The 12082-nt window shown below is 38.1% G+C and overlaps 1 protein-coding gene across 6 annotated transcripts in view; it reads left to right on the top strand.

The window, feature by feature from the left end:
• The window catches only part of KIF2A (kinesin family member 2A), a 103814-nt gene that overhangs the window by 58297 nt on the left and 33435 nt on the right, over positions 1 to 12082 (top strand). For all 6 annotated transcript variants that reach the window (XM_025204008.1, XM_025204013.1, XM_025204014.1 and 3 more), the window contains 6 exons: positions 5690 to 5780; positions 5889 to 5952; positions 6445 to 6536; positions 6760 to 6902; positions 7656 to 7860; positions 10738 to 10848. In XM_025204008.1, the coding sequence (XP_025059793.1) occupies positions 5690 to 5780; positions 5889 to 5952; positions 6445 to 6536; positions 6760 to 6902; positions 7656 to 7860; positions 10738 to 10848 (706 nt within the window). The remainder of the gene's footprint in view (positions 1 to 5689; positions 5781 to 5888; positions 5953 to 6444; positions 6537 to 6759; positions 6903 to 7655; positions 7861 to 10737; positions 10849 to 12082) is intronic.

Genomic DNA, 12082 nt, shown 5'->3' with positions numbered 1-12082 from the left:
AGTTGAAAGGTGAGGAGTATAAAATATAAGCTACAAATGCCATGGCACACAAGTAGATAAAAATACCAAAATACAAGGGGAGATACAAAATGCGCACACACAAATTTTAAAACACAATTCCTTATCTTAAAGTGAAAGAGAGAGGAAGGAAGAAAAGGTAGAAAAAGAGAAACATATCCAAAGAGGGGAGAGCAACTGTAGGCAAGAGGAAAAGGGGCTTTCTGCTACAAGACCATGGGTCCATCTTCCTCAGTGTCTTGTGTCACACAGTGGCAGAGAATGGATGATGAAAGGGACAGTGAACTGGGTATGACCAGGGTTTTTCCCTCTGTGCCTCTCTTGCTTGTAGTTGTAGCATTTAAGGTCTAGGAAGTTCTGATTCAGAGGCTGTATCTCTAACTCCCATACTCAGTAGCTGCTGATGTCCCTTTCCTCCAAGAATTTGTCTAATCCCTTTTTGAATCTAGCTAAATGTCAGCTTCCACAACACCTAGCAGTGAGTTCCACACTTTAATTACATGCTATGTGAAAGAGAACCATCCTTTTGTTAGTTTTAAACTTCCTACCTGCTAGTCTCATTTTATAACTCCTAATTCTTGTATTGAGAGAGTAAATAAACACATCCCTATTTGCTTTCTCTTTGCCATTATTTTGTAAATCATTATCATGTTCCCTCTCAAACATTTCTTTTCTAAACTGAATAGGCCTAGCCTCTTCAGTCTCTTCTTGTATAGAAGCCCTTCCATATCACTAATCATCCTTGTTGCCCTTCTCTAGTTCTTTTATATCCTTTTTGAGGTGTGGGGCGCACAGTGTTGGACGTGTGGATGCACCATAGATTTATAAAGTGGCATGATGATACTTTCTGTTTCGTTTACAAGAGTTTTACAAGAATTTTTCCCTGGCCCTAGTTAAAGATGAATTTTATGCTCAGTTGAGAAGGTGGAGAGTTGCATCTTTTGTTTTTGTAAGTTTAACAATGGGGAACAGTAGGCTATTTGGTACAGGGATTAATTCGAAGAGACCTGTGGCCTGTTTTCTGTAGGAGGTCAGTGTTAGAGATGTGAAGGCCTGGGGAAAAAAAACTGAAAAATTTAGAAAACTGTTTTGTTTTTTTTTTCCTTCCCTGTTCTTTTCCAAGGACTTCTGCTTTTTTTCCAATGGAAAAATTGGAAATTTTGGGAAAAACTTAAAAAAACCCAAACAAACCTCTTATGAAATATTTTCTTTTAGAGTGGTGAATGAAATTCTTTTTAAGAAAAGTTTTTTTCAAATATTGTTTATTATATCTTCCCTTTACTCCCTTAAAATTATTTCTAATAACTATATAGTATGAAGATTTTTTATGCAAGACAGTCTACAGTATTAGAGTATTACAATTCCTTTACATGGTAGACATGACACAGCTCTCAAATCCAAGATGCATTTCTTCCCTGAAAGGGTGCTGCCATCTGCACAGTAAGAGGAAGGAAGGATCCAGGGCCACCTTTGCTTGTATATTTCTGCACTGCCTGCAGCCTTCCTTCCTCTGACCTTTGATCTAGAGTTTGGTTGAAGTAGCGTAATCTGTTTTCCTCCTGAGTCCTGACTAGGCCCCTCAACCTGGTCACCTCTCCCCTCAAAGGACTGGGAGTGGACACTGGAGTTCCCTACTACAGGGAAACAAACAGCTTACTGCTAAAGTCCTATTGTGGGTAGCAAAGCCTCAGAGGAAAAAGAAACCTAAAGATGTTGGTGGTGGAATGGAACCTGCCGCCTCCTGGACCCCATGACCCCGAGATCCAGAGAAGTACCTAACAAACTGCATCTAGCAACACACAGCAGCAGAAAGCAGACTTCTTATTTACTGAAAGGTAAGAGTGTCAATGTATTTTGAGTTCAGTATGTTAAACTGTATTTTCAGTTAGTATATTTTCTTAATTTGTTATTCATAATGGAGTTTGTATCAATCTGATGCTTTCTGAGCAAATCACCCTCTACCCTTAACTTAGTAGTGAGATGAGGTCTGAGGGAAGGGGTTGTTTACAGCGATCTTACTGGGGAACTCCATCAATTACTACATTTTTCATATGCTCTAACTTTGTATTTATATATGTAACGAACTACCAAATTACGTATTTCTTCTTTTTTTCCCTCAGCAACATGGTGCGACCATCTTCTAACATATGGAAGCATTTCAACACTACAACTACAAGTCATTCTGAAACCCCCCCCTGTGTTTTGCAAATACTATCAAATTAAATATGCATTTCCAAATGCTACCAGGATGACCAAACATATCCTTGCATATATGAAGTGTCCTGCAGACATAAAAATATCCTTCATCAGTGAGTAAGGTAGATCAGGATAACAGTGGAAGTAGCACTTGGAAACATTCTTGATCCGGTAGTCCTCCTGGTTCTTCTGTAACATCAGCATTACAAAGTGTTGTCCAGTCAACACCATCAGGTAAACAGATATCTCAACTAGCTGTATCCAAAAGACTCCCAATAACTTCATTTCTAGACGAGATGACACCTGAAGAGCAAGAAAAAAATGACCAAGTTCTTGCAAGAGCAATGTATGCTTCTGGGACACCAGTATCAATCATTGAAAATGCACCTTGCCAGGCAGCATTTAAATCATAAAGACCATCGTACCATTCACCCAGCAGACATTCTTTGAGCAAGCCTCTCCTGGAGTCAGAGTAATGCAATCTGTGCATGAAAAAATCAATGAAGCACTCTGTCTTGCAGTACTTACTGATGGCTGGATAAATGTACGGGGAGAAGGAATCATAAACTTTGTAATAACACCTCAACCAGTTTTTTATAAAAGCATTGAAACAGGAGAAAACAGACATACTGCAGAGTATATCAGTAATAAAATATGTGAAGTCCTATAGAAGATTGGGAGTGGTAAAGTATTTGCTTTGCTGACTGGCAGTGCAAGTAATATGAAAGCAGCACAGGAAATCATAATGAACAAATGTCCACATATTACTGCAATAGGGTGTGCTTCCTATGGCCTAAATTTGCTGCTTAATGATTTTATGAAGTTGGACCCACTGCAAAAGATCTATAATAGAGCAGTAGAAATGATAAAATATGTAAAATCTACTTGCATTGTAGCTGCAATCTTTAAGAAGAAGCAGGAAGAAAAGAATGGGAAGAATAAAATGGTGATGCTCAAATTTTGTAGTAAAACTAGATGGGGTGGAGTGGAGATCCCATTTGAAAGTTTACTAAAAAACAAAGAAGCTCTTCAAGAAACAGTGACTGAAGATTTTAAAGTAGTCTGAAGTGTAAGGAACACTGTACTTGAGGATGTCTTCTGGGTCCAGCTGCAGCATTTGAATCAGACAGTGTCTTTTGTCAGACATTGCTTACCTAGTGGCCCAGATATAATCGACAGTATTTGACAATGTAAGTATATCTCCACTTAAAAGTATGGAAGAAGGAAAAATGAACGACTTCATTCACAGGCGGGAGGAATTTTATTGCCAGCCAGTTCATGCTGCTGCAAATCTTTGGGATCCAAGATTTAAAGGTAGAAATGTTAGTGATAATAGCATTGCTACTGCATTTGACTGGATTACAAAACAAGCAACACACTTAGGACTTGATGTTGGCAAGGTACTTTCAGATGTTGCAGAATACAGAATGTGATCAGGTATTTGGTCCAGGAGTGCAATCTGGGACTCTACCAAGCATATTCCTCCTGCAACATGGTGGCCTTTGTACAACACAGCCTCTGACTCCACTTGCTTTTCGATGGCTTCAGATTCCTCCATCTTCTGCAGCATGTGAAAGAAACTGATCTGTTTGGAAATACGCACACCAAATCCAGAAATAAACTAACATGTGAAAGAGTAGAGATGCTTGTTTCAATCCATGCAAACCTTCAGGTTTCCAAAGTTCATGGAGATAAAAATGAAGTTTCAGATTCAGAAAATATTGATCTTTGAGAAACTGCGTGACTCTGATTAGATAATGAAACTTGCAATGCTGATATTTTCAGCAATATATTTGATTGTTTAAATGACACATGAGTTTTTCACATGCTGAATTTTGTCTCCAGCCTTAAAGGGATGTTTTTTTCTGAGCACTTTTTCAAAAAATATGAGTTTCTTCTGTTTCTGGAGAGTGCTGACTTGGAGGAGACCTATGGAGGAGACTTTTTAAATCCAGATAATTTATAGATTCTCAGATTGGAAGGGACTTTCCAAGATCATTGGGTCCAGCCCCCCGCACTAAGCAAGAAAGACAACTGGGGTCAGGTGACCCCAGTGTGGTGACTGCCTGTCTCCTCTTGAAGATTTCCAGGATAGGTGATTGCAGCACCTCTGGAGGGAGCTTATTCCACAGTCTGGACACCCTGACTGTGAAGAAGTTTTTCCTAGTGTTAAGCCTGAAATGGTCTTACAGGCCATTATTCCTGATTTTACGCAAGGGTGCCCTGGTGAACAGTTGTTCACCAAGTCCTTGGTGTATTCCCCTGATGTAAGCTGCTACCAAGTCCTCTCTCAGCCTTATCTTTTTTAGGCTGAAGAGGCCCAAGTCCCTCAGCTTTTCCTCATATGGCTTGCCTTTCAAGTCTTTAATAATAAAGACTTCCTTTTGTACTACAATGCTGATGGTTTCTATTTTCAACTTTTATTTTTTCCTAGTTCTCATGAACTGGCAAAAACTAAGATATGCTTAAGTACCTTAGCAACTTGCAGCTCCATTTGTAACGATAATTACAAATAATTATTTTAAATGTCTTAGTTTTTTATTCAAATAATAATAAGGCATTTATACTTTTAAATTTCATAAATATACCAAGCATTACAATTTTATGTGCTAATTAAGTTATACATAATATATTTTATGTATGTACAATAGTAAAGTAAATGTAGATAGATATGAAAATAAATATTGCATGTATTTCAATTCTCCCCAAAATTTCCATTCCCCGTTTCCTCCCCGCCCATGGGGAAAAAACAGTTTTTTTTCCCTATGACTTCAGAATTTCCATGACATCTCCAAAACATATAGGGCATCTCCAGAACAGTTCTGTTTCCTTAACTTATTCCTAAAAAATCTTTGTACTTGTATTTGAGGGCAGATGGCTATCTGTATCTTTAATACTCACTTAATAGTAACTTTTCTTTTCCTGAAAGTCAATTCCACTGTAAATGTTTAATTTTCATCTACAGCTATTCTTAAATTTCTTCTGATAATGGGAATAGTGCTGTGGTCTTGTGTCTGATTTGTTATAGAAGAGATTGCAAAACACAAAGATAGTCATATATTATGGTATGTCTGTTGGTCTCAGAAATGCCTGCTAGTGAGTTGCAGAGGTCCTTAGTGGGTTGAGGAGCTTACAGAGTCTTCTCCCTTCTAAAATTTCTGTCCAAATACTAGTTTGAAGACAGAAAACCTAAGTCTCTCTTGTTGCATCTTGAACTGAATAGTTTTCCAGAAATTATAGTATGCTTAAATAAAGCTGTTTCCTTTGATTTAAATAGTTTTTTTCTGTCTGAAAAAAATTCTAAAAACAACTTTGAGAACAGAGATTCAGAAAATGGTTAGAAGGAAAATGAACTTGTGATGAGCAAAAAATACTGTATTTACAATTCTGAATTTGTTGAACTTACTAACTTTTAATGTGGCTACAGATGATGAAAACTTGTTTTTTGGGTTTTTGGGGGGATTTTTTTGTTAAGGTTTACAGCTCGACCATTAGTGGAAACCATATTTGAAAGGGGCATGGCCACATGTTTTGCATATGGACAAACTGGCAGCGGAAAAACCCATGTAAGCATTTCTTTTAAACTTAATAACAGTATCACAGTATTATTCTTTTAATCAGATTAGTTTATACAAATTGTGGTTTTGCTTTTTATTTTTATTTTCTTTACTTAGACTATGGGTGGTGACTTTTCAGGAAAGAACCAAGATTGTTCTAAAGGAATTTATGCACTTGCTGGTAAGTAAGTGGTCCTCTGCACTTTTCTGTAAAATTGTAGAAAATGCTAGATTTTTGTACTCCTGAGGTATACATTGTAATGAATATAAGTACCCATATATATTACAATATGATAGAGAGGCGTTGGCATCAAAGAAAGCTTTTAAACATGTAAAGTTTGAGTTTAGCATATAGTGATATATCTAAGAAATACAAATATGAGAATACAAATGTGTACTTGAGAATACAAATAACTGCAGAGTTGAGCTTCAGATTTATGGACTATTCTGTATTTCAGAAAAGTTTTCTAGTTTTCACTGCAAAATAAATTATTATTATGGTAGATAAGCTGACTTTTAAAAAAGATGGGCTTATAATGAAAGCCTGATTGACTCTGATTCTGGTCCTACCAAGTATAGCTGTAATACATAAGACAGACAATTGTGTGTTCAATGGGTCTCCACTAGATGAAAACACATAACTGGATTTTTGTATTTGAAAATTTATTCACAGCTCGGGATGTCTTTTTAATGCTAAAGAAACCAAATTATAAGAAGTTAGAACTTCAAGTATATGCAACGTTTTTTGAGATTTACAGTGGTAAGGTAAGTGCAAGTATTTGATTTGAGAGAGAATATACTCTGTAAAGATAAATGGTTGTAAACAGAACAGAATTTTCTCTATATTAAAATTTCATTTCATATGGACTTAACATCTGTCTTCTAATCATGTCTGGTTGGATTTTCTGCCTGTTTTTCAAACAAAATTAGAATATATAAATATCTTCTAAAAATTCCTTGCTATAACTCTGTATATGTTTCTTCCCAGGTTTTTGACTTGTTGAACAGAAAGACCAAATTAAGAGTGTTGGAGGATGGTAAACAGCAAGTCCAGGTTGTGGGATTGCAGGAACGGGAGGTCAAATGTGTTGAAGATGTTTTAAAGCTTATTGAAATAGGCAACAGCTGCAGGTATATGCGGTTTTTAATTTGATTCTTCACAATAAGCTCTAGAAAACTGTAATTTTATTACAAGTGGGTGTCTTTGTTTATTCAAAGCCTTAGCTTTCTACTCGAGTGCAGTTTTTTTCCGTGAGGACATTGGCTGTTGTGGGAATTTTGCTTACTTCTTGTTTTAGCTTGTATGCATCTGCCACGAGGAACCAAGAACTGATTTTTTTGTGGGGTATGAGTTGTATGTATTTATGTAATCAGCTTACTGTTTTAACTTCACATTATTAATTTTCTGGAATACTGCCAGATTCTTTAGTTTTAAAGCCAGTATACATTTATATTATGTGACACAGCTTCCATACTATAAATATTTTAATTTGTTAAAGTCCACACTTTGTTTTTAAAAATAGTCTTTTGCATTAATGGTTGGTCTCTTAGTAGGTAAAAGTATTGCTTCTAAGATGCAGTTTAAATGAAACGTGATGTGTAGTTTATGAGGTTGTGTGGAAGATGACATTTGAATACTGTTCTCTCTCCTGTATAAAAAGATGGGGAAATTTATGTATATTATACAGTTTATAGATCATTGTGGGCACTTCAGAACTCAAAATTAGCAATATGCTGGCACTAACCATGCATAAAAGAAGATACAGGTCACTGTCCTGAATCTATTATCCCCTGAGAATAATATACTTAATGTGAATGGTCCTTCATGTGTGCTAAATAATATTTAAATTCTTCTTCCCCTCCTACCTCCCTTTATTATTAAAGAACATCTGGTCAGACTTCTGCAAATGCACATTCATCTCGGAGCCATGCAGTATTTCAGATTATTCTCAGAAGGAAAGGCAAACTACATGGTAAATTTTCTTTGATTGACCTGGCTGGAAATGAAAGAGGAGCAGATACTTCAAGTGCAGATAGGCAAACGCGACTGGAAGGTGCAGAAATTAACAAGAGCCTTTTAGCGCTCAAGGTAAGTAAAATTGCCTTCAATTGCATTTGAACAGGTAGAACTCTTCTTCATATAAGAAAAACCTCTAATAAAATGAGTTTTTATACAGGCAGAAATCAACAACTTACTGGTCAAAATGATATGGCATATAACATTTTGGCAAATTGTTCTTCTAAATGCCTAAGAGAACACTTAGCAGTTAACCAGTTGAAACTTGCTGCAGACATCATGTACAATATGGTGGTGTAGTATAAATGATTTTGTGGCATTTATGTGTCTAACTTTAGACATTCAGGTTTTGAAATGTTGGCCTGTGTATTGGTTTTTTTACCATGCATATAAATCAGTGTCACTTCTATCTGCAAGTAAGTTCAACAACTTGCAGAAGAATAAAAGAAAAAATGCTAAACAAGAGCTAAAGGGCTAAATTAAAATGCGTTACTTGAATATGGCAGTACTTTAGCTAGTATATATAGTAATCCTCTATTTCTGGTGCTTTCAGATAAATATGTGACTCATGTGTTTGCACTTTTTGCGTGCAGAAATTGTGATCTGAAGCAAGCAAATCATTTAGTCTGCCTTTTGGGGGAAATGGTGCTTTTGAATCTCTGTCACCAGGAGTCTGCTCCTAGGTTTCCTTCTTTAAAGAACTGCTTTTCTGACCAAAGCCAGTGTTTTGCATGCATAAAGCCATGTTACCCATTGTTTCGCTTCAAAACGGTGGTCATCTTTCCTATCCTTTCAACCCTGATATGCACACATAATTACATGAGGTGTTTTCTCTTGACAAAAGCCCCAGGAGGTAATATTGTTACAATAGTCTACAGCATGCTGAAAATACAGAGGCAGCACAAAATTGAAGGATGCATCAAAATTGAGATTTATGGTGCATTTAGTATCAAAGTAAATAACATCAGCAATATCATATTGTTTGTATCATTCATTCTCAAATGTAATTAGTAAAATCTGTTTTTATTTATTTATTTGATGTTTCAGAAATAGCTAGGATTCAGGAAACAATATCTACACATTTTGAGTTCAATTTCATTTTTTTTCTTTCTCTAATTATAGTAATGTGCTACTGGTTGTCTCTCTTGAATTCCATTAATTATATAGAGAAAACAACAAAGGAAGAACTTCAGAATTTCTAAATAACTGTACAGTGTTTTAAAACTCTGACACTTCTCTGTCTCAGATTAAACTAGTCCTCTTTTATCAGTTTCCCCGAATATTGTAGTTTGAGTTAAAAACTTTGACATTTTAATTGTAATCTATTTCCAATTAAGTTTATTTTGTGAAGAAAAGTCTGTAGTGCTCTTGTACAGATCTGCAAGTCGCATGCTATTGTCAGCCTCGGCTTTTAAATGTCTGAACAGTGTCTTTTTTCTGGGAGCCATAATTTATTTTCTAATGTCTTAAAGGAAATGGAGTTGTTGCTTTTTTGCCCCTTTTGCTGGATAGTATGGCCAAAAGTAAGTCTTGAAATTTTCTATACAAAAACTGGCAGTGTCTTTGCTCCATCCTCTTCAAAATTGAATAAGTGTGATTTTACTGTCTGCTTAGCATTAGGTGCACAAATAATTAATAAATTGAAGAATCCTAATTAAAATTAAATTGCCATCAGAGAAACTGACTACACCAGGGGCGGGCAATTATTTTGGGCAGGGGGACACTTACTGAGTTTTGGCAAGCCATCAAGGGCCGCATGACAGGCAGCCAGGGGCAGATAAATATTAATTTTCTAAATTTTTTAGGGGCCCTGCGGGCCGGATAGAATGTCCTGGCGGGCCACATTTTGCCTACCCCTGGACTACTTGCACTTAGGTCCCTGGTGGACATTCATGTAAATGCACCATGAGATCTAATCCCTGATCCCAACAATTGTGGCTCCTGCCATGCTCCACATGCATGGTAAGAGGCTCAATTTTGGGATTGGGAATTAGATTCCAATCACGTCCTGCTTGTCAGTGCAGATGGAGCCCAGGATCATAACTTGCATTGGCAATTTGAAAGCTGGATGCCCACAGGTCTAGGATTGTGGCCAACCATCAGTTTGGCCAGGGACTGCACCAGGGTCCGGAAATGACCCCAGTGTGGTCTCTGTTGGGGCTGGCAGTCAGCTGAAATAGATTCTAATTAATGTGTTAAAGTTCTTGACCCAAACTGCAGGTGGATGTACATTGTATATAGTGGTTCAAACTGCAGTGTATATAATTTATTCAGCTGATTGTTGGCCTTGCAGGGACCTCCTTGGGGCCAGTTCCAGACCCTAGTGTGGTCCCTGGCCCAAGCTGACAATCAGCCAATTGTCAGCCCAACCACACTGATTGTAGGCTCATACACACTTTCAGTTTATGATGCCATACAACTCAGCCATATTATACGTGTAGAACAATTTTATGGTTGGTTTGCCATTTAATGGCACCTTAAATTGGGTGCATGGGCACCCTTCTCATTTATGCCATAATTAACATATTCATTGTGGCATAAATGCAACCTGTAGAGGGGACCTTAAATGCATTGTAACACTGATTTGTAGAAAAATCTGTTGTTCTTTCCCCTTAACAAGTCTGTTTTTTCCTGGAACAGTCTTACTAGAAATGCCTCAACCATTTTAAGAATTAGACAGAATGCACCATGCTGCACTCCTTAGCTTCTGTTCTGTGTCACCGTGAGAGTTCTTAAGATGATACTTTCTAGGTATGACCAACTGCTATAATTGGATTTCTTTGGGGCTTGAGGCACCATCTGTTAAGCGTTGTGATTCCTAGCGGCTTATAGAAGAGCAACATACTCAATGCTCATAACACCTGTATATAACTTACATGTCTGTCAAAATAGGGTTTTTTTTTGTCTTGGTCACGAGCTGAATAAATGTTGATTTGCTTATTCTTTCAGGAGTGCATCAGAGCCTTAGGCCGAAACAAACCTCATACTCCATTCAGAGCAAGCAAACTTACTCAGGTGCTAAGAGATTCATTCATAGGAGAAAATTCCCGTACCTGTATGGTAAGTGAATTTACTTTTAGTGAATTATTTCTGTTGCTGTTATGAATGCATCTATTCAGGATATTATAGTTAGAGTTGGTATATGTAGGGTATATTAAGCTTTGGATCCAGAATGATTCATGACAAGTGAAGATTATCTTTCAACAGGGTAATTCAGATTGCCTTCTTCCCGTTCTGTGTGGTTTTGCTTGTGTTTGTTGGGTTGGGAGAGGGGCCGTGTGTATTTTCCAGATGTTTCATTGGATGAGTAATACTTAGCAGAATTTGCGAAAGTCTGTTTTAAATTGGACAAATGCATAGAATCATTTTAAAAAAAAGGGTGGGGGAAGGAGGGAGGTGGAAGGGAGCTGAACCAGGTCATCTAGTTAAATCCCCTACTCAAGGCAGGATCATCCCTGTTTAAATCATCCTAGACAACTGTTTGTCATTGGAAGTTTTTAAATAAAGATTAGACAGAAATTTCACAAACTCTCTAGACATTCTGTTCCAGTATTTAACTATGTTCATAGTTGGAAAACATTTCCCAATATGTAACTGTAACAGGATGCTTGGAGTTCCTGCTACTTTAAGAGCAGACAGGCTATGGCTGAGGTGGGCTGAAGGTGCAGTAGGAAGGCAATTAGGGACCTTGCCGGAGAAGCAGCCTGCTGGTGTGGCCAGCTGATTTGTGGAGTCATCTGATCCAGGAATAGGGTGGAAATTAGACTGTGTATAAACCGAGGCCCGGAGTAAGTAAGAATATGGGGAGCTGCTGAGGAGATATTTACTGAGCAGGATTGCGATAGCTCTGGAAGCCAGCAAGGAGAGTGCAGCCTGCAGCAGTTTGGAGGTTTGGGAAGGAACTAAAGGGGTGGAGGAGCTTCTTGGGGACCCAATGAATGAGGGATCCAGAGCCCCAGGATGGGCTGTGTGTAAGGCTGAGGCCTGGGGAAAGGCTGAGTGTGGGGGACCAAGGGAGGCTTCCAGAGTTGGGCTAAGTTTGGGGACCTGATGTGGGGTGCAAGTAAGTCCAGAGGGGACCATTGCTGGAGACCGCTGGCCTGAAGTTGTGCAGGACCGAAAGGGGGGTGAAAGGTTGGAAAAGACCACTGCTGAGACTGGGGGGAGTCTAATTTGCCCTAGTGGGGCCAGGGCCAGGGCCAGGGGGCCTGAGTTATTGGGGCCAGGGGGCCTGAGTGAGCCACAAACACCCCAAGGGCTGACCACCTGCTGCTGCTGCCACCGCTGACTGGGA

The sequence above is a fragment of the Alligator sinensis genome, unplaced genomic scaffold (assembly GCF_000455745.1).
Source record: "Alligator sinensis unplaced genomic scaffold, ASM45574v1 scaffold862_1, whole genome shotgun sequence".
NCBI classification, from domain to species: Eukaryota; Metazoa; Chordata; order Crocodylia; family Alligatoridae; genus Alligator; species Alligator sinensis.
This window is presented reverse-complemented; position numbering and strand designations above follow the sequence as displayed.